This window comes from Trichomycterus rosablanca, chromosome 20 (genome assembly GCF_030014385.1).
Source record: "Trichomycterus rosablanca isolate fTriRos1 chromosome 20, fTriRos1.hap1, whole genome shotgun sequence".
In the NCBI taxonomy this organism is placed as follows: Eukaryota; Metazoa; Chordata; class Actinopteri; order Siluriformes; family Trichomycteridae; genus Trichomycterus; species Trichomycterus rosablanca.
This window is the reverse complement of record NC_086007.1, coordinates 13,243,327-13,266,285: the sequence shown is the minus strand read 5'-3', so window position 1 is coordinate 13,266,285 and position 22,959 is coordinate 13,243,327. Positions and strand designations below refer to the sequence as shown.

General features: G+C 41.7%; 1 protein-coding gene across 7 annotated transcripts in view; it reads right to left on the bottom strand.

Moving 5' to 3' along the window:
• The window catches only part of msi2b (musashi RNA-binding protein 2b), a 451,597-nt gene that overhangs the window by 105,164 nt on the left and 323,474 nt on the right, over nt 1–22,959 (bottom strand). For all 7 annotated transcript variants that reach the window (XM_063017232.1, XM_063017233.1, XM_063017230.1 and 4 more), the window contains exon 8: nt 10,011–10,093. In XM_063017232.1, coding sequence (XP_062873302.1) covers nt 10,011–10,093 — 83 coding nt within the window. The remainder of the gene's footprint in view (nt 1–10,010; nt 10,094–22,959) is intronic.

Here is a 22,959-nt window from a genome sequence, read left to right as displayed (position 1 = left end):
TGTAGAACTACAAAGTGCTTCTATATGGTAAACGGAGCTGATAAAATGGACAATGAGTGTAGAAACAAGGAGGTATGATGGAGTAAAATACAGCACCCATGAGAAACAAAGAGAATCAAGAGCAACATTTTCCCCAAGCTATAGTCAGATAATTCCTTACAGCTATATGTATCTACCAGCCTCTTATTTTGCAATATAAGCTATATGACACATTATTCCAACCCCTGAGATTTCCAGCTAGAAGGCATAATAAACCCCAACATAACGATTCAAAGAACCATCACGTTAGCGCTGCACAGCGGTTCCTCTTGCTAATATTAATTTCCAACTCATACATCCACCGTGACCATTACGGCCTTTCCTTTCATCATGGTTCTGTCAACTGAACAGATTCGACATTAGTTGTAGAGGGGTCAAGTGTAACAAGATTCATTCTTTTTTTAGGCAACACCCACAGATAAAACAGATAGACGAAACGAGGGGAAGAAAAAAAATCAAGGCCCCGCTCTTTCTGCCCAGAGGCAGCTTAACTGTAAGACATAATTCATCGCAACTTGAATGAAATTACCTCGGAGACTTGGGGCTGCCGTACATTATTGATACACTTACAGCTCTTCTTTCTGACACAGAAATCTATATTTGCCAACAAAAAGGAAAGCCTGTCAGTCTATTTATGCCTCCCGAACAGAACGTCTGTTTCAACTGAACGTTACAGGAAGAACTACGTCCAGATGGAGCAAAACAGGAACTGTTATTTTTTTCTGCTTGTGAAACCAAACATAGCACTCTTTAGCCATGTTTTATTAAGATCCCAAGTAAATAGAACTAACTGCATATACACTGTTGAGCCAAAACATTAGGACCACCTCCTTAAAAAGTGTATATGGCAATGCCAATTTCAAAACGTGTGCATGTTACGGTCAGGGAGATATGAAAGGTCAGGCTGATTGGTAATTAAATGAAGCAGAACTGATCAGGCATAAAGACCTGAGTGACTTAAAGAAGGGCCAAATGTTTATGATCAGATAAATTGGTTAAAGTATCTGCTAAAGTGGATAGAGTGGTTGGTATTAGGATAAGCCACAATGGCTATGGCATCTAGTATGGACTAATTGTTGATACCCTTTGGTGTACTGGGCTGCGTAGTTGCTGGAGAGTCAAAGTGTCCATGCTTACTCCTGTCCTTTATCTAAAGCACCAACAATGGGCACTCGGGCAATGGAACTGGACATCAAAGCAATGAAAGAAGGTCAACTAGTCCAACAATTCCTGTTTCCTGTACTGTAAGGGCAATCCACCTCAAAACAAGTGTGCATGTCACGGTCTGGAAGATATGAAACGTCAGGCTGAGGGTAATTAAATGCAGCAGAACCGATCAGGTACAAAGACCTGAGTGGTTATGGTCAGATAAATGGGTTAAAGTATTTGTTAAAGTGGATAGTGTGGTTGGTATGGGGACAAGCCACAAACCGTCAGCAGGTTGTTGGGCCGCCAAGACTTAATGGCAATGGCATCTAGTATGGACTAATTGTAGATACCCTTTGGTGTATGGGGTGCCCAGGCTTACTCCTATCCATCATCCAAAGCACCAACATTGGGCACTCGGGCGTTGGAACTGGACATCGGTGCAATGAAAGAAGGTCAACTAGTCCAACAATTCCTGTTTTCTCCAAGATCATGTGGACAGTCGGGTACATATATATTATTAACCTGAGGAAGAGGTGGCACTAAGATGCACTGTAAGGGCAATCCACCTCAAAACTGGTATGTCCTAATACCACAGGACTCTTGTGGAGTCCATGTCTTGTACAAAGCTGTTTTTACAGCATATAAGCCGAATGGTCCTAATGTTTTGGCTCATCAGTGTAATTGTAATAACTTCAGGAAAGTCTACCTTTGAAGGATACACTGGCTTGTTTACTTTGTAGTTCCACAATTACTGACTGTAGTCCATCTGTTTCTCCACATACTTTTTTAGCCTGCTTTCACCCTGTTCTTCAGTGGTCAGGACCCCCACAGGACCCCCACAGAGCAGGTATTATTTAGGTGGTGGATGATTCTCAGCACTGCAGTGACACTGACATGGTGGTGGTGTGTTAGTGTGTTGTGCTGGTATGAGTGGATCAGACACAGCAGCGCTGCTGGAGTTTTTAAATACCGTGTCCACGCACTGTCCGCTCTATTAGACACTCCTACCTAGTTGGTCCACCTTGTAGACGTAAAGTCAGAGATTATCGTGCATCTATTGCTGCTGTTTGAGTTGGTCATCTTGTAGACCTTCATCAGTGATCACTGGATGCTGCCGGCTGGTTGTTTTTGGTTGGTGGACTATTCTTAGTCCAGCAGTGACAGTGAGGTGGTTAAAAACTCCAGCAGCGCTGCTGTGTCTGATCCACTCATACCAGCACAACACACACTAACACACCACCACCATGTCAGTGTCACTGCAGTGCTGAGAATGATCCACCACCCAAATAATACCTGCTCTGTGGGGGTCCTGGGAGAGTCCTGACCATTGAAGAACAGCGTGAAAGGGGGTTAACAAAGCATGCAGAGAAACAGATGGACTACAGGAGGTGGTTTTAATGTTATGGCTGATCAGTATACATATCATCCATTATTCTGGGTGTTTATATGGAATGTTATAACAGTACTCTGGTATACGATACCAGCTACTCTTAGGAAGCTGTTACTACTCAAGCGATCTTAATATTATTCTTTATGAATGTGTTATTTCAGGTCCGATACAAAGGAAAAAAAAGTATATATTTTTCTGGCCCATTTCATTTTTATCTCTACCTTTCTTCCGCCTCATGCAGTATAAGAGCAGGATGTGCTGAATGTCTTTCATTCTCTGTTTTGACATTTCCTGATCTCGGAGAGCGAAGTGGAAATACCATGCTCCATTACAGCCGGCTAAATTACTGTGATCCTTTCAAATATCACTATCCCCTCCATTAGCTTAAGCAAGTCGTGAGACGCCGCCGCGTGAGTGTGTAAACACGACCACGGTCACAAAAGACAGCGGTGCAGATAAACAGGGGATTTCAAGAGGGGGCTAAAAGAATTTGGGTAAATTACAGGGCACGAATCGGGCTGTGCCGTTCTAGGTGGCATTTAGCAGCTGCATTTGCGGGTTTGATTTCACCAGCTCAAAGGCATCCAAATATCCCCTAGCTCCCGGGCAAAAAAAAAAAGGAACAGAAATGTAGAATCTGTCTCCCCACTTTTGAATTGCTACTTCTCTGCTTCTCTCCTCACAGCGGTAGATTATCTTTCAATGATATTGCAGGCCAGTGCCCCAGCATGGCGAGGTAGACTCTAAATTGGACAGCAGACACCCTCGTCACTTATCATACATGCTAATGGGCCGAGTCACGGCAGGCAGGCAGCGGGCTAGCTGGGCATCCAGGGCAAGCTGAAAGGAAGGTGGAAGCTCTGAAGGAAATGAAAGTGGCAATCACCGCGCTGCCTGCGGGAGGTGAGGGCGTCGGTGCCGAGGACACGAGGAGAGAATTTACATCCGGTCGGTGCAGGCACGGAAAGCTATAGGGTGGTACCGCTCTCCACGCACGACTAGGGACGCCGACTGAGCGGCAGATTACCTGGTAAAACCCGCTTATGTATAATAAAAGGATGAAGGTCTGTGATTGTCTGGGCTATGACTAAAATAAAGAGAATTAACAGTCAGAGCCACAAAGAAGGACCTAGAGAGAGGAAAAGAGAGAGAGACTAGTATACAGACTACTATAATCGTGGCCATGAGGACCCCTGGAGGAACAGTTTATTCCAGGTCAGGATGCAGTCACTTCTTCCATGGTGTCAAACAGTGTAAAAAAAAAAAAAAAAAAAACACTTCCTGACTTGTGGGCCATTCTAAAATTAGCCAGCTATTGAATGCCACACACACACACACTCTCCCAGGGTGGTCCGTGGTCATATAATAGGCCTTGTAGCCTTCCCCTCAGCTTCAGCGCTTCCTCTTTCATTTATTCCGACAGACAGACCACAGCGACAGCGTCCCAGACATCCAGATGTTCAGCAGCTGTCGGTATAGTAGCAGGTGATCTGAAGCGCCGATCGTGCCTGGTCAGGCAGGCTAATCTCGTTATCCTCCCGAGTTCTACTAAAAATGGGACAGGGAGGAACGTCTGACTGACGAGAAGGATACAAAGAGAACAGAACCTGCCGCCGGTAGATAAAACAATAGCGGACTATTTCAGGCTTCTATAAATAGAGCATCCAGCCTGCTTTCTGTTTGATTGCAAACAGCGCTGGAGACTTTTACCACAAATTAGTTCCAGTCTGTAACTTAATGTGTTGGTGAGATAGTCGGTGGGTGGGTTTATGAGAATTCAAACAGAGCTTGATATAGATTTTAATAGACCGGACGCACTGACTCAACCAAGCCTGGTCTGATTTATTCCGAAGAGGGTGGAGGACAGAGGACAAGCTTTAACCAGAAGCCGGGCGCTTACGGGAAGGGAACTTATATAAGGAACTGTTTGCTCCCTAAACTGCCCTCAAGCACACATTTGTATGGGTTAGAATAGAATAGAATGCATTTATTTGTCATAAACTGACCGGGCATAACATTATGACCACTGACAGGTGAAGTGAATAACACTGATTATCTCTTCATCACGACACCTGTTAGTGTGTGGGATATATTAGGCAGGAAGCTGATGGGTTAGAAGCAGGAAAAATGGGCAAGCGTAAGGATTTGAGCAAGTTTGACAAGGGCCAAATTGTGACGGCTAGATGACTGGGTCAGAGCATCTTCGATGGCTAGACGACTGGGTCAGAGCATCTCCAACACTGCAGCTCTTGTGGGGTGTTCCTGGTCTGCAGTGGTCAGTATCTATCAAAAGTGGTCCAAGGAAAGAACAGTGGTAAACCAGTGACAGGGTCATGGGTGGCCAAGGCTCATTGATGCACATGCGGAAAGAAGGCTGGCTCATGTGGATCCAACAGATGAGCTACTGTAGCTCAAAGTGCTGAAGAAGTTCTGGTTCTGATAGAAAGGTGTCAGAATACACAGTGCGTCGCAGTTGCAGGGCTGTTTTGGGAGCAAAAGGGGGAACAACACTATTAGGAAGGTGGTCATAATGTTATTCCTAATCAGTGTATATACATATACATATACACATGTACAGTACAGCGAAATTCTTTTTTTTTGCATATCCCAGCTTGTTTGGAAGATGGTGTCAGAGCACAGGGTCAGTCATTGTACGGCACGCCTGGAGCAGAGAGGGTTAAGAGCCTTGCTCAAGGACCAACAGTGGCAGCATGCATGGCAGAGCCAGGATTTGAACTCTCAACCTTTCAATTGATAGCCCAAAGCTCTACCCACTAGTAGTTTGTTGGACATCCCATTCCAAAATCACAGATCTAAATATACTGTAGATCTCCTCCTGCCCCCTTTGCAGCCTGTACAATTCTGAAAGGGTTTCTTACAAGATTTCAGTGTGTCTGTGTAAGTTTAAAATCAGGACGAGGATGAAAAGGGCTCTGAACTCATCCACACCAAACTTGTCATACCATGTTTTTACACCTAAATTTGTGCTCATTAATGCTCTAAAAGGAAAATGCCATCCCTAAACAGTTGTCACTAAGTTGGAGGTGTGTGCTAGTCTGCAACCCCCCGTTGGCCAGCAAGGGTGTCATGCAAGTAGTAGGGGTCATTAGAGTTCACAGAAAAATATTGAATATAAATAATAATAATAATAATAATAATAATAATAATAATAATATTAAATATTAAAAAACCTAATAATAATATAAAAAAGCCCTAATAATAATAATAATAATAAAATGAGAAAAAAATTATTAATAGTAATAATAAAATAAACACCCATAATAATAATAATAAAATGAGAAAAAAAGGTTAATAGTAATAATAAAATAAAACCACCTAATAATAATAATAATAATAATAATAATAATAATAATAAAAATTAAATATAAAAAACCCTAATAATAATAATAATAATAATAATATTAAAAAGTCATAATAATAATAATAATAATAATAATAATAAAATGAGAAAATGGTTAAAAGTAACAATAAAATAAAACCCCCTAATAATAATAATAATAATAATAATAATATAATGAGGAAAAAATGGTTAATAGTAATAATAAAATGAAAAAAAAAAAACGAAAAAAAAAAAACTATAATAATAATAATAAAAAACAACAAAACAACAACAATAATGATAATAATAATAATAATAATAATAATAATAATTTAACAAAACAAAAATAATAAGAATAAAATAAGAAAAAAAACCATCTGGTTTATAGTGTCTTTTAAAAAGATAAAACCACTTTGCTAACTGTTTAATCTGAAGATTAAATCTCGCTAGCAATCCCCCTCTGAGATCCAGGTTCGAATCTCAGCTTTCCTACCAGGGCGTCCAGCATAATTGGCCGTATCTGTTGGTGGGAGGTCGGGCCAGGATTATTGCTATCTACCGCTGCATACTGCCATCCCCATCGCTGGCTGATGTCCCATACAGCGTTGGTTATTATCTAAATAAACACAGGCCTCGTCTGCATTTGGGGTCCATTAATTTGGCGCGTACAGGTCAAGTGCTCTCGTGCTCCGTGCACTGAACGCCCCTCCTGAATCTGTAATTGTCGCCATGAACATCCAGGCCAGAACTGATCAGCAGGCCCGAGGTCTGTGATGCTCCATTTTACTGGAGTTTGGAACCATTCACAGCCACTTAAGGCCCTCCAGAGTCCTGGCAAGCTTTGAGTGGCCTCTCCGGGTCATCAGAACCTCTCTGAAATAAGCTCCTCCACTCAGCCAAAACTCAGGGCTGGAGGGTCACAGATGGTGCTTTTGGAGAGGGATGCGGGCCGACGGCTCTCTGTGCGCATCGAGCCGGACCTCTGCTAGTGGAGGGAGATCATTAGCGCAGTAGAAAATAAAAAATATTCATCATGGTAACAATATAATCGCGGGTGAATTAGCAAGTCAAATATTCACGCAGCATCTCAGAGCGAACGACGCTTCTGAGACCACTTTGATCTTTATGGCAAAAGCAACTCAACGGCAGAATTTAAAACCACTAGGACGAAACTAGGACCGGCACAGATCCGATACTCTGTATCGGTATCGGTCCGATATTGGCCTAAATCACTGGATTGGATATCGGAAGGAAAAAAGCGTGTAAACCAATCCGATACAGTTGCTTAATGTAAGTAACACAATGTAAATAAGGCCATTCAGAAACTAGAACACACTGATCTACTTAAAATTTTAGCATTTTAAAAAATCATCTACTACTGCCACAACTAAAAACCCTGTTTTATGGCGTGTCGTATAAAGTGTCTACAATTGAAAGATGTGGATGTCAATCAAACGCGATGGACCAATTACAATTGACGCAGAGTTTGGTTAAGATTTTTCATTAAAGTTCTGTCACGTTTTAGCCGCTTAGGTGGTGCAGCAGTAAAAACATACGCTGCAACCAGAGCTGGATCTCGAGTAATAATAATAATAATAATAAGTTAAACTTATATAGCGCCTTTCTCAATGCTCAAGGACGCTTTACAACATTTTACAATACAATACAATACAATACAATACTTTTACAATACAATACAAAAACTATGAAAAATGCTCAGTAAAGAGAAGTGTTTTAAGCAAAGATTTGAAAATAGTGAGGGAAGACGCAGAGCGGAGAGCCGGAGGAAGGGAATTCCAGAGGCGAGGGGCAGCACAGGTGAATGAACGGCCACCCATAGAAGCCCGCTTGAACCTGGGTACAGCCAATAAGTCAGAGTCAGAGGACCTAAGACTGCGACAGGGAGAGTGATACGCCTGCACAGACATGAGGAAGGAGTGCTCTTAGGGTGTGTCTCTCCGCATGCAACGCTAGGTGGCACACCACTCGATGTGTGTCAATGTGTGGGTGGCAAAAATACATATGGCTTGCTGCTCATATGTCGGAGGGAATGTGGGTTAGCTTCGATCTCCTCGGTCAGGGCAGGGTTCGGCATAGGCAGAGAGAAAGCACAATGCAAATTGGACGCACTAAATGGGGGAGAAAAAAGGGGGAGAAAATGCAAAAAAAAAAGTTCTGTCAGTTTTTTAGATGATTAAAAACCAAAGTTTGTTTTATTTCATAACGTTAATGGATTAATCGTTGAGGATGTGAGAGATCTCCTAGCCGGGACAAGATAGATACATTTGTTTATTTTATATTATTTAATTGTTTCATTTTTATAGTTTATAAATAATATTTTTTTATTATTTATTTTATAATTTTTTTGCTGCCTCTTCAAGGTGTAGACTTGAGAGTTGACAGATCTAGAATTTTATATTGAAATTATAATTTATTTGTTAAATACAGATAAAGTTGCACTTTAAATTGTATTTTAAATGTTTGTACTGTGCTGTTAAACAGCCAAAAATGCTGCTGAATGTTCTGCATGTAAAAGTTAAAATAAAAACAGCAGTTTTGCATAAGTGTGATGTTGTAGGTTCTGTATTTATTCCTTTAGAATATTCGTTACACAATCTGAGAATTGTTATTTAGATAGCTAGTTTATAGGGCAGTTGTAGCCTAGTGGTTAAGGTACTGGATCAGTAATCAGAAGGTTGCTGTTGGGTCCTTGAGCAAGGCCCTTAACCCTCAATTGCTTAGATTGTGTACTTTCACAGTAATGAAAGTCGCTTTGGATAAAAGCGTCTGCTAAATGCGGAAAATGTAAATGTAGTTTAACCATGGTGCATTGAGACATGTATTATTACTGCTTAGTTGTTTGAGAGGAGAAATGACGGTATCGGATTAGTATCGGCAGATACTCAATTTGCGGTATCGGTATCGGACATTAAAAAGTGGTATCGAGCCAGCCCTAGACGCAACACAAACGTTGGGATTGGTTACAAATACTCCTTGGTTAAATTTTTTACCGGGAAAATGGATGTAGCAGCAGAATCATTCAACCCACCTCCTCAAATCATATCCTTTTTTTCCCCCTAACCTCCCCGACCGGTACTAACGATGCATGCAATCCCCCTTTGGCCCAATTTAATACTGCCAGTCGATGGCTAGCCAGTGTCCTGCTTAGAGAGATCGAATGAAGGGAAAAAAAGAATAAATTTGCTCAGCTCTCCCCGAACAATGAAACCATTTGATGCAATATTATATCAAAATCGATAGCGCACTAGTATGTGTTGAGAGCAGTGCCGGTCTCCCTCCGTGTGTCACCCGGTTTCATCAGAAAACTGGAAGTCATTGCTTATCAAAAGGTCCAAACATATTCTGTTACAGTGTTTAAATTTCTCCCCCAAGTCAGTTGCTATGACAACTTTAAATTGTGGTACTTGTTTACCGTAATTGTAAAAGTCTCGGTATTGACGGTCTTCGGTCCGCATTTTATTACCAATTCTGCTTTAAAGGGGTACGTCCGAGGCTCGTATCCTTAGCTAAATTTAATGCTGCCTGCTTTGGTAGTCTAAATGCTGTCCTTACTGTCTTAGCCTCAGGGTCGTCACCCGGTCCCTCATGCACCATTCATTCCGGCCAAACGGAGTAAAAAAAAATCAAATAAAAAATTCAGCAGATACTATAAAACAGTAAGCAGGGTGTCAGGTAGCAGACTGCCAGTGCTGCCAAGGCTATGATTTTAAATCTTCTTGCAATCTTCCCATCATGCACTTTTAACAAGGCCCTTAAATGAATGCCAGGTCCTCTTCTAGCTCTCCTTGGCTCAAGGAATAGCAACCACAGTAATGCTTCTCGCAGTCTGGTGGACAGGGCACCAAGACACAATTTCATGCTTTGTGGCCAGTGCACAGCAATATCACGGCATGGCCCGAAAACCCGGTATGGCAGGGAATAGGGAAGGCTCGCGGCTCGGCGCTCGCCTTCTTCTAGGCCACTCAGGCACCGTGTCTCCCGGCATATCGGTCATTATAACGACCGTCTCGGCTCCCGCTATCAAATATTAATCCCACGGCCATCTGAAAGATTGAGGTGAAACCGACTTACCATTTTATTATTGATTTCGTGAAAATGAATCTCACAGACTTTCTCCACCACATCCTCGTTCTCGAAAGTTACAAACCCGAATCCTGCAGAGAGGAAAGGATGGACGAAGGGGAGGAAAAGAGAGAGGAGGAAAGGGAGGAGAGAGAAAATAAAACACATGATTGAAGCCAACTAATACAGAAGCCATTAAACGAACAGGAAAAGCAACAAATATCTGTTGATTGCTAATATTGCATGGTGCAGACATAAATGAGTCATCGAGTCACGCAGCAATCTACACTTTATTGGCTCCTAATGACGTGCAAATTATGTATCCAGTACAGCGCGGGGGCTCTTTCGCTGTTAAAGAGATGAAGACCTGGGCATTATTAAAATAGCTACGAATGTGTTCCTCCGAGAGGCAAAAGCTCAAAGCCCGTTTAATGAGATTCATAGAGCCAGCGCTGCATCTGAATCCCATTACTAAATATTTGCTGTTTCTTCGCCACTGTTTCAATGCATGACACGCTATTTTCCATATTGCTAAATGTATCCGCTAGGAGGGTTGAAAATACTGTCAGAAAATCCTATGACTTCGCTAAGGGATGGATCTCGTGAATAACCGGAGCGTTCGAAACCTCTTGAGTAAGTTACTCATCGGAAAGATTGTCTAAATAATAATAAGACGCTTGCATACAGGCCGTTCGAGTGTTTACACCCAATCACAGACACACAGACGGAAAAACACCCACACGACCATCAGTTCCAGCCTGGTGCAGACGCACGCCCAACCTCCTCTCGAAAAAGATCTGTAACTCGACTATTTCGACTGCATTTAGACGCAGCGTACGCCTTTTCCGAATCAGGAGATAAGCCCGGAGGTCAACGGGTCGACAGACGGCCCAAAACAGGAAGCAACGCCGCTCTTTTCGTTCCCGCTGCGATAAAAAGAGATAAAAAGCGGGAGGCCAGAAGATAAACAGTCCGCAAGGCAGCACTCGGACTCAGCGTGACACTGAATGATTATAAGTAGTTCTTTTTGTTTGGGGAGAAGAACATTCAAAGCCGTATGTGCTCTTTGACCGCAGATTTGCCAAAGGTGGTCCATGCCGTGGACCCCCTTTATCAGTAGGTCAGTACAGCTCGGACTGATCCGCTATTATCCATGTCATGAGTCAGAGTGTACATATACAAGCCCTTCGTGTTGTGTCACTGCAAAGGTTAAGTGTGGTTATTCATCGAGTGTGCAGGCCGTGAGGTGATGTGCGGTCGCTGCCCTTATGTCACATGTGCTAATTCCACTTCTATCCGCCTGCTTGTGGCGAGGTGGTGTCTCCCGGCTGACATCCCTGAGATGACGTGAGTTATGGGAGTCGCTGATCTGTGCCCTCATGGGCGGATGCAGGAGCGCAATTTGCGTCCAATTACCGTGACCTCTCCTCGGACGACGGCTTCCCGTACGAGCCCATTAGGGCATCCTGTTCCCGCCTCAAACTGACGCTCGACTGGAGGCTGGACAGAGTCCTTTTCTGCACGCCTGGCTACATACAGTATATAACCCTAAATATGTCTTGTTTTCACCTTTCCTGGTAAACCCTTGGGTGATGGGCACATGTGCATCTCTGTGATACCTCCATCCTTCTTATTCCTTCATTCACCCTCACTGCCTCACTCATAGACTAGGTTTGACAGATCCTCCGCCTGTCTCATGCCCGGCAGCCCTGGGGCCTTTTCTACATTCGCTGCTTTTATAGTTTTTTAAGACAGAACAGACCTGCTGCATCAGCTAATCAAAAAAAAATGTCACTGTTTCATTTCTGCAGCACTGGTCCTAACTCTCACCGGGCCTGATTAGTCTGACCTCAAGTGACCTTATATATATATATATATATACCGATCAGCCATAACATTAAAACCACCTTCCTGTTTCTACACTCGCTGTCCATTTTATCAGCTCCACGTACCACATAGAAGCACTTTGTAGTTCTACAATTACTGACAGTAGTCCATCTGTTTCACTGCATGCTTTGTTAGCCCCCTTTTATGCTGTTCTTCAATGGTCAGGACCCCCACAAGACCACCACAGAGCAGGTATTATTTGGGTGGTGGGCACTGCATTCTCAGCACTGCAGTGACACTGACAATGGTGGTGGTGTGTTAGTGTGTGTTGTGCTGGTATGAGTAGATCAGACCCACCAGCACTGCTGGAGTTTATAAATACTGTGTCCAATCACTGTCCACTCTATTAGACACTCCTACCTAGTTTGTCCACCTTGTAGATGTAAAGTCAAAGACGATCGCTCATCTATTGCTGCTGTTTGAGTTGGTCATCTTCTAGACCTTCATCAGTGGTCACAGGACGCTGCCCACGGGGCACTATTCTCAGTCCGGCAGTGAGGTGTTTAAAAACTCCAGCAGCACTGCTGTGACTTATCCCCTCATACCAGCACAACACACACCAACACCACCACCATGTCAGTGTCACTGCAATGCTGAGAATCATCCACCACCCAAATAATACCTACTCTGTGGTGGTCCTGACCATTGCTTTTGATTATATTATATATTTATATATTGATTTTTATATTTTCAGGATTTAGCAGATGCTTTTATCCAAAGTGACTTACAGTACTTTGACAGTATACATTCTAAGCAATTGAGGGTTAAGGGCTTTGCTCAAGGGTGTAACAGTGGCAACCTGGCAGTGGTGGGGATTTAATCATCGACCTTTCAATTACAAGTCCAGTACCTTAACCACTATGGTAAAATGACATTTTATTTATTTATTTACTATTTTTACAGAATAAAAAGCAGGGATACAATCTGCCACCCAATCCTAATGACCCACAAAGTCAAAATATTTAAATAAAGTAATCTATCATTTTATCTACAACTCTCTGACGTGGCTGAATTCGACGTATGCCTTTTTTAAAGAGCAAAACCAGTCCGGGGAATACGTCCCTCTTCCAACACGAGACATTTACATGTGTCGGCAGGCCGTGCCTTGATGGGCCTGCCTCTGAAATCATGAGAAGCAGTTAGTTTTCCATCTTGGGCCTCCGCACCCTTATCAGCCGCACAGCGACCACTTCTGACAACCAACAAATCAGCTGTCAGGAGCAATTTCTCAGCAGGCACGAGGGAGGGTGGTGAGGGATTGGGGGGGAGCTGTGCTGTACCTATACCCTAGGCAGGATGCTCACACGGCTCACACACAGCCCAGACAGCTGAGATTATACACCCGACAAGCAAAATACGGATGTTTATGTATTATATTATATATACATCTATAATGAATATATGCCTGTACTCATAGTGCATATAGATATTCTTTCTAATATATATGTCAAATAAGAGTATAGATAATCTATCAAGCTATTAAATGCAGTGCTAGGTATCTGTGTTGTATCAGGACAATGCTGCTAAAGTGAGTGGTGCTTTTTTAATCTTATCTCTATCCAACACATTTGTAGCGTATGAGCGATCACAAGAATTATGAAATATTCCTCTGTTGTGAGGGGAAAAATGCAAAAGCAGTGCTTAAAACATAAACATTTTAATTCTGTCAATGAATATTTTAAACAACAACAAGTTTTAACCTCCTATAATAAAGATCCCAACCCATCATTTAAACTAGCAGCACTGACGCAAAGCAGCCGAGGGTGATTCATTTTTAATGAGAGCAGTCGATGTACAGCAACAGGAGGCAGAGCAACTGTAATCAACTTACGGTGGGTAAAGTCGGGCATACAAAAAAAAGAAGCCAAGCAGGATTGCCCTGATATGGAGGTAGAACTTTGCTGAACTTATTATATTGCATGTTCTCAAGAGGAGCTTTGACATACCCAGTGCATCTTGATTAGTATATTAAGCTGTGTCTAACTGGTTTCTACTAACTTTGCTTATTAGAAATAATGAATGAATAAAAATTAAATAAAGCCTAAAGCTAGGGTGCGCAGGTGGCACAAAGGAAATTCCACTAGCACACCAGCACAGGGATTCTGAAATCTCTGAGTTTGAATATCAGCTCTGCCACCTGTTGGCAGACAAAATTTGCCGCTAGCCTGTTGGGACCGGACTAAAAAGGGGGGGGGGGGGGGCTGTCTTAGCCACTGTGTAAGGACCCTGGTTAGTAGCCTGAGGAGCCTGTACAGAAGGGGTGGAATGCGGAGATCAGCATGTGACTCTCTATACACGAGACTGCACAAATCATGCACAAATCCACTAAAGTATGGGTGAATAAGAAGGTGTCGGTGGACTATGCACGCATCAGAGAAAGCATGTATCAGGCAAATATACCGTCCTCGGACGCAATCGAGGTCCCCGGCAGAGGAAGACTAATTGGCTACACTGAATTTGGAAAAAAGGGAGAAAATGCATAAATAAGATAGTAAAAAGGAATAAAGCCTAAAGCTGTGTTGACATGAAACTTTGATGTTTTGATTTTATATATAGTGGACTATTGATTGCATTACGTTTCCTCTCCACTGATGCTGATCCTAACTTCTGATCTTTTCACCTGCACGAGGCGAGTTCATATGCGGATCAGCTTTGTGTACGGAGAGCCACACCCTGTCCACATTATTCCTCGACTCTGTGCAGACACCATCAATCAGCCAGCAGAGCTCGTAATTGCATCAGTAATGAGGTCCCTCTCCGGCTTTCTGCCCTGTATGAACAACAAGCCAATCGTTGTTCATATGGCCGCCCAGCCCAGCCGGATGGCAGAGCTGAGTTTTGAACCGATGAGTTCGAAATGTCAGCTCTGGTGTGCTTGCATGTTTTACCGCTGCGCCACCTGAGCAGCCCTCTCTTATTTTTAACACACATTTGTTTTATGAAAATGGTTTAAACATATTAATACAAAGTGATACCTGGGATAAAGCCCTGTGATTAGTGCATCAGGATCAATTAAATCAAGTTAAATTGTAAATCTAGAAGCACCAGTTCTAAATACAGTGCTACTGTACTATACACTATATCAAATTGGTACACCACCAGTTGTGCCATTACTATAAATAAGTACATACAGTGGGGCCAAAAAGTATTTAGTCAGCCACTGATTGTGCAAGTTTTCCTACTTAGAAAGATGAGAGAGGTCTGTAATTTTCATCATAGGTACGCTTCAACTATGAGAGACAAAATGAGAAAAAAAAATCCAGGAAATCACATTGTAGGCTTTTTAAAGAATTTATTTGTAAATTATGGTGGAAAATAAGTATTTGGTCACCCACAAACGAGCAAGATTTCTGGCTCTCACAGACCTGTAACTTCTTCTTTAAGAAACTCTTCTGTCCTCCACTCGTTACCTGTATTAATGGCACCTGTTTGACCTCGTTATCTGTATAAAAGACACCTGTCCACAAACTCAACCATGGCCAAGACCAAAGAGCTGTCGAAGGACACCAGGAAGAAAATTGTAGACCTGCACCAGGCTGGGAAGAGTGAATCTACAATAGGCAAGCAGGTTGGTGTGAATAAATCAACTGTGGGAGCAATTGTAAGAAAATGGAAGACATACAAGACCATTGATAATCTCCCTCGATCTGGGGCCAGATCTCATCCCGTGGGGTCAAAATGATCATGAGAACGGTGAGCAAAAATCCCAGAACTACACGGAGGGTCCTGATGAATGACCTGCAGAGAGCTGGAACCAAAGTAACAAAGGCTACCATCAGTAACACACTACGCCGAGAGGGACTCAAATCCTGCAGTGCCAGGCGTGTCCCCCTGCTTAAGCCAGTACATGTCCAGGCCCGTCTGAAGTTTGCCAGAGAGCATATGGATGATCCAGAAAAGGATTGGGAGAATATCATGTGGTCAGATGAAACTAAAATGGAACTTTTTGGTAAAAACTCAACTCATCGTGTTTGGAGGAAGAAGAATGCTGAGTTGCATCCCAAGAACACCATACCTACTGTGAAGCATGGGGGTGGAAACATCATGCTTTGGGGCTGTTTTTCTGCAAAGGGGACAGGACGACTGATCCGTGTTAAGGGAAGAATGAACGGGGCCATGTATCGTGAGATTTTAAGCCAAAACCTCCTTCCATCAGTGAGAGCATTGAAGATGGAACGTGGCTCGGTCTTCCAGCATGACAATGATCCCAAACACACCGCTCGGGCAACGAAGGAGTGGCTCCGTAAAAAGCATTTCAAGGTCCTGGAGTGGCCTAGCCAGTCTCCAGACCTCAACCCCATAGAAAATTTGTGGAGGGAGTTGAAAGTCCGTGTTGCCCAGCGACAGCCCCAAAACATCACTGCTCTAGAGGAGATCTGCATGGAGGAATGGGCCAAAATACCAGCTACAGTGTGTGCAAACCTGGTGAAGACTTACAGGAAACATTTGACCTCTGTCATTGCCAACAAAGGTTATGTTACAAAGTATTGAGTTGAACTTTTGTTATTGACCAAATACTTATTTTCCACCATAATTTACAAATAAATTATTTAAAAATCCTACAATGTGATTTCCTGGATTTTTTTTTCTCATTTTGTCTCTCATAGTTGAAGTGTACCTATGATGAAAATTACAGACCTCTCTCATCTTTCTAAGTAGGAGAACTTGCACAATCAGTGGCTGACTAAATACTTTTTGGCTCCACTGTACATACAGTTAGTATGTGAATTAACATGTAACCTTGCCTCGAACACTGTTCAGGGCACAATCGTACTGGAACAAGGAATGCGTTTTTCAACCTGCCGCCACAAAGTTGTAGTCTTATAGGGGCGACAGTTGGTAGTGGTTTACAGCAAGAACAGCAAGAAGTGCCTGGGTTTAATTCCTTTCTGTTTGGAGTTTTTATGTTCTCCCTGTGTCTACGTGGGTTTCCTCTGGGAGCTCTGGTTTATTCCCACCAGTTCACAAACATTCAGTCTGGCCAATTGGAGCTACTAAAAATTGTCCTAAGTGTGTGTGTGTGTGTTTGCCTTGTGATGGACTGGCAACCTGTCCGAGGTGTTTCCTGCCTTTCGCCCAGTGAATCAGACCAGTCGCAATCCTGACCAGGGTAAAGCGGGGGTAAAGCGGTGGTAAAACAGACACTGAATAGATAAATGAATGTAAACTTAACAAATAAACAATATTTAAAAGGGGTGTCCACATACTTTTGGCCATATAGCAAAGCTTTCATCAGATCTAGTTAGTGAAATCTGGCAACCCGTGCTGTGCAGTATTTATGAACTCTTAAGGCAAATGCTCATCTGAAAGAAGCAATATGAATAAGAGTTCAACTGATGTAAAACCTGGCAACCTCAGGGGTTTTAAACTGTACACAGGTGACTTTAATATTCTAAATGGGCCATTCTCAGTATATTTGGTTTCTGTTTAGCTCTGTTTAGTAATTTAGTAATCACATATATGCTACAGACCTTCAGATTTTTTAAGCCCTCAAGTCCTGTTAGATTTCCTAAGAGCTACTTAGAACAATTCGCTCCTTGCTCCATCTCAATTAGCGCACGCATCGTCCGAAACCCTGTGCGAGGGATCAGGCAACGATTTTCCCGGCCATCTGAGTCAGAGTTCAGGTAAGTATCGGCAGAACAAGCTTCCAGATTAACATTGTGGGAGACAGCCGATCACATCCAGACTCCTGACCGCTAAATGACGAGGCAGACCGGCACGGCGGCTAACACGATCGCCTAATGAAGTAGCAATACACAGAGGCCTCTCCACGGTCCAGGCAAAGTCAGACAGAGGAGAGGGCAGCGCAGAACAAAACAACATCTGCTTCGGCGTGTCAGCAGCATGGAGTTCTTTTGAGTTCGGTGTCTGTACCCCCTGAAGGATCGTTCCGTTCATTTAGCCAGCCGAGTGAACCGAGCAAGCTGTTTGCAGCCGTCTGAAACTGTTTCTGCTGTACCTAGCCAAACCGAAAGAGTGCTAGTCGAAAACAATATATATATAAAAAAGACGTCTGTGTTTAGTCTGTGTATGTGAGAGGGCGGAGTGTTATATTTTTTCCACTCTATTTTCCCGTGTTTAACTTTTTTCGAGATCCCTCAATGACAACATGCGGATTTCCAATCTCGGGCAGGATAATAAGTGTTAGTGGCTATTACACAGGCGTCTGGGTGGCATCTCGCACTTATTAAACGGCGAGCAAGGCAGGCCTGGTCTCCGCAGACACCCAGACATTCGCAGCCTCTTACAAAACAAAGAGCCTCCGACCACGCTTAATGCCAGCCCCCCTCGGAGCCCGGCACAAATAAAATTAAAATGCTAAATCAATGAGTCTTCCGCTGACCTTTGCTTAAACAGTCGAGGGTGCTCGGAGCCGTTCGATGTATCTGAGGGGAAGAGGTACACAACCAAATCAGATATTATTACCGATGCGGCGTATCCTTCCCGGATGAGAGATGGCACGCAGATTGCACGGTGCATATTAAATAACGGGGGGAGAAAAAGCTGTCTTTTCCGGATGATTGCTTGCCATCTTTCTCACAACCGTGCACATACTCTAGTTCAGGTGTGTACGCACGGACAAATTCGTATTCATGTCCGTAAGTACAGAAAAACTTTAAAGGAATATCTTTTCACAATGTGAAATACAGTGGCACCCTTAAACTCAACGTTTCCCTTAAACTCAACGTGTTCAGCCCTTTTATAAAAAAAATTTATTTATTTAATTTCAAATGAACAATGAACAGTCGCTTTGTTCAGTGTTCTGCTTGTGTGGTAATACGTCATCAAAGTGCGCACATGAGACGAATCTGCGTTATAGCTGGGGGTTCTGAGAAATTGTGAGAATCACCTTTTCCAAGTTTAAAACGCTTATTGTAAAAATAAATAAATAAATAAAGCTTAACGTGGATTCATGTACTAAAAGGACACAGGAACACCTTAATTATTACTGCTCATAAGTTCTCCTAGTTCGTTGTTTTAGTACAATAAGTCTATATAAAAACACTGATACAATTGAAAACCGTTAAAAATTAATATAAAAACACAATAAAACCTGCACTTTACCTTCACTTCTTTATTGTTTCCTTATGCTTCTTAATCGTGGAGATGCTTGATTCTGGAATACCGTATTCCGTTCAGTGTTTTTTTATTTTTTTATATTACACTTCTGTTATATTTAGTGTCAAAAACAACCCCATTATTTTACATTAGCCTAAATATATGCAGTTCTATGTGACCATGGAACGCATTAACAGGTTTCCCATACATCCTTATGGGAAAAAATACCTTGAAACCTTGAAACCTTTTAAACTCTACATCTTCTAAAACTAGATACAGTAAGTATGGGACAATGGTAGTCTAGTGGGTAGAGATTTGGGCTATCAATCAAAAGGTTGATTGAGTCCTGGGCTCTTGAGCAAGGCCGCTAACTAGGGTGAGCATATTTTAGTTTTCAAAGAGGAGGACACTTGGCAGGGTGGTAGCATGGGTCAGACAGACACCTGCACTGGGTTGAAAGTTTGGTTTGGGAAAGGAAGGGAAGGGATTGACAAAGTATTTTTATTTAATTGGTGGCACCATGGTGATGTTTATGAAGTAGGGGTTTAAATATTTGACATGCATCAATAACCACACAACTATGTTATTGAACTTTTTAACAAGACAACTAACAAATACATGTATGGTCAGATAATCTTATTACATTATCTTATTAGATAATCTGCTAATCAGGGTTCTTACACAGTGTTTGAAGACCCCACCCACATAGTCCGGTCATCCCGCCCTAGCAGAAACGTGTCTGCTGCAGGCACTGCCAACAATGCGAGCTATATGGCACCCAACCGACCGGATAAATAAATAAATAAATGTATGGTCGTCAGTTGCACTGTTACTTTAATGAGACCAGATTATCCGCCTGATGCTGCTTTCACAGGGCATTGCGCTTCAATCAAAGTGAGGCTTGGTATGGCATGGTATTTATGCCTTTCAAGTGCTACGCATCTAAACTGCTGGCTCTACGACTGAGCGACGAGCTTGAAAACAATACACAATACTGAACAACAGTATTGACAGTTTATGTCTATAAAATCTATTTTAGTTACAAACAAGAAAACTAAAACAAGGCTGGCAGAGGAGGAACGAGGAGTTCAGAGTGTGACTCTTCATGTGCAAGACTGGCCTCACGCACAAATCCACTGAAGTATTGGTGGATGAGAAGGGGTTTGCTGGACTGTGCATGCATTGGAGAAAGCGTGTGTTGGGCAAATATACCATCTTCAGAGAAAAAGAAAGAAAATGCATAAATAAATAGTAAAAAAATAAAAATAAAGCCTAAAGCTGTGTTGACATTCAACTTTGATTTAACTATTGATTTTTCATGTAGGCTGCTAAAAGCCTGTTGGTTGACAGTAAATCGTCCACTGTTGATGGTCAGTTATCAGCAAATTTTGGTGTATAAAACAGACAATGAATACATGAATGAATGTAAACTTATAATTTATTACGTACATTTACTTTATACGCTTCATAGCAATGGGAGTGGCTAAAACTAATGAGGGGTGTCCACATACTTTTGGCCATATTGTAGACCTTTTATCAGATCTAGTTAGTGAAATCTTGTGCTGTATAGTATTTATGAACTTTTAAAAAAACAAACAAAAAAACATTAGAAAACAAGACGCAGTACTGACTGATAGTATTGACAGTTAATTTTTATGCAGTTTTTATTAAATCTATTTCAGTAAAAAACAAGAAAACTAAAAAAATCTGTCAGTCTGAGACTTGAGAAGATTAAAAACAGGAAGCGGGTTAATGAAACTTTATTGCTTCAATCAAATGCCGCATTAAATCTTATTAAAGAGCTACGAAACCGCGACAAGAGATTCCAGGATTAGTAAAGGTGGGACTGCTATCTATAATTCAAACCCGGCCTCCCTATTTCACAGCTCACTAGTCGCTGGGCTGAATTTTACTTACATGGTTCTAATTTAAAAGTGGAATCCAACATTAGGGTTTTGTGGAACAGTGAGGATAATTTTTTTTTCTCTGTCGTGTCTGTGCTTCGCCTTTGTCTATGTCATATAAACAATCTGTCTTGCTGGCAGAGCTTTGGAAAGGTTAGCGGCAAACTGGGTCAAAGTTCAATCGGGTTGAACTTTGAGAGTAACGCCAATCGGTAAAAACGTCAAGGCGGCAAATGTGTGACGCTCAAAGTAGTGCAGAAGTGATGTAAGCATTGGCTGCACTCGCCAGGTCGTTATTATTATATTACAATATTGTAGCAGCGATATGTGAGTGACATTCAGCTCAGCCAATCAGAATGCAGCACCCGGTTTATACATGTGCGTTTGGACGTTCTGCAGTTAGTTAGTTTTGTATATGAGACTCGCCGTATATATTTTATTATATTTTATTTTATTTAAAATATTTTTTGCACTGGGGCCCATGAGCTCCTAGTTACGCCACAGATAGGAAGTCGTCCAAAACTTTTACATTTGACTTTTCTGCGTTTGGGTTCAAGCTAAAGCTTAAAGCATCTTGAAATATAAAAAAATATGCTGTATAATTATTCATTTTTGATTGTTGTGAATTGCCCTATACAAGATAAATCAAAATTTACATTATTAAATGTTATTAAACCTTAATAAACACACTTAAAATTTGTATTGATGTACTACTAACAAGCTTCAATCAGATTAGATTAAATCAGTGCAAGGAATGGATTCACAGTTACATCTCTTTGCATGCAGTAGCATATTTCTACCAAAGGGGTCTCCAAATCCCTCTCTAGAAGCTAGGTACTGTACCTTTAAACTAAACATCATACAGTGGTACCTTGAAACCCAACGTCAGTTGGTTCTGGGAGTGGCGTTGAGTTTTAAGGTATTTTTTCCCATAAGGATGTATAGAAAACCTGTTAATGCGTTCCATGGTCCCGTGAACCTGCATATATTTTAGGCTAATGTAAAATAATGGGGTCGTTTTTGACACTTATACACTGAAAATAACACAATTATAATATAATAACACTAAAATACAATTAAAAACAGTTAAAAATCAATTAAAATACAATACAATAAAACCGGCACTTTACCTTTACTTCTTAATTGTTTCCATATGCTTCTTATTTAGTGGAGAGAACTTATGAGCAGTAATACTTAAGATAAGTTCAGTGTTTCTATGTTGTTCTTTTAATACATTAAGTCACATAAAGCATTTTAGACTTTCTCGGAAAAGCTGATCCTCACAATTTCTCAGAACCCCGAGCTGTAACACAAGTTTAAAAGTGAAACAGGAGAAAAATCCAGATAAACACAGATACACATGGACACTCTTAGACTAAATTTGATGGTTATTCGCACACAAATGCAGATTTGTCTCATATTCGCACTTTGATGGCGTTTTATCGCACCACTCAAGCCACATGCTGAACAAAGCAGCAGTCGCACACACGTTGAGGGAAATGTTGAGTTTAAGGGTACACATTTCTTGACAAAGGGTGTTGAGTTTCTAAGATTTTGAGTTTAGGGGATGTTGAGTTACAAGGTACCACTGTATTTGAATATAATTTTTAGTTTAAAACAAACTGAAATACCCAGGTGTGAATGGGTAAAATGATTGAGAGAGTGTCATTATGTACTTTTTAACACTTTGTATTTGTTACTCCTGTCCTTCACTCTATCAGTTATTTATTGACATTTCTGCCATGTAGCATATTCTTTTATTATAAGCGACTAATAAACGTGATTGAATTTAGAGCAATAAGTTAAGGGTTAAAGGCATGGTTCGACTTATGTAGAGATTTAGGGAGTCTGACCCTCCTAATTAATACTTGAACCCTACAAAAAGAGGCAAAAATGACAGTTTGAAGGGTGGGGGGTATGTAGTTAGCTAAACTATTATATAGACATTATAAAAATTAACCCCACCCCACACACATTTGTCACTGTATAATTCACACTCTGGTTTATGTCTTGCTCAGGGGCCCAAAAGTGGCAGAAGGGTGGTGGTGGTGGTGGAGAAACTAGAAACCTGCTAGTATCATACCTGCTAGGCTAGTACTCATTAT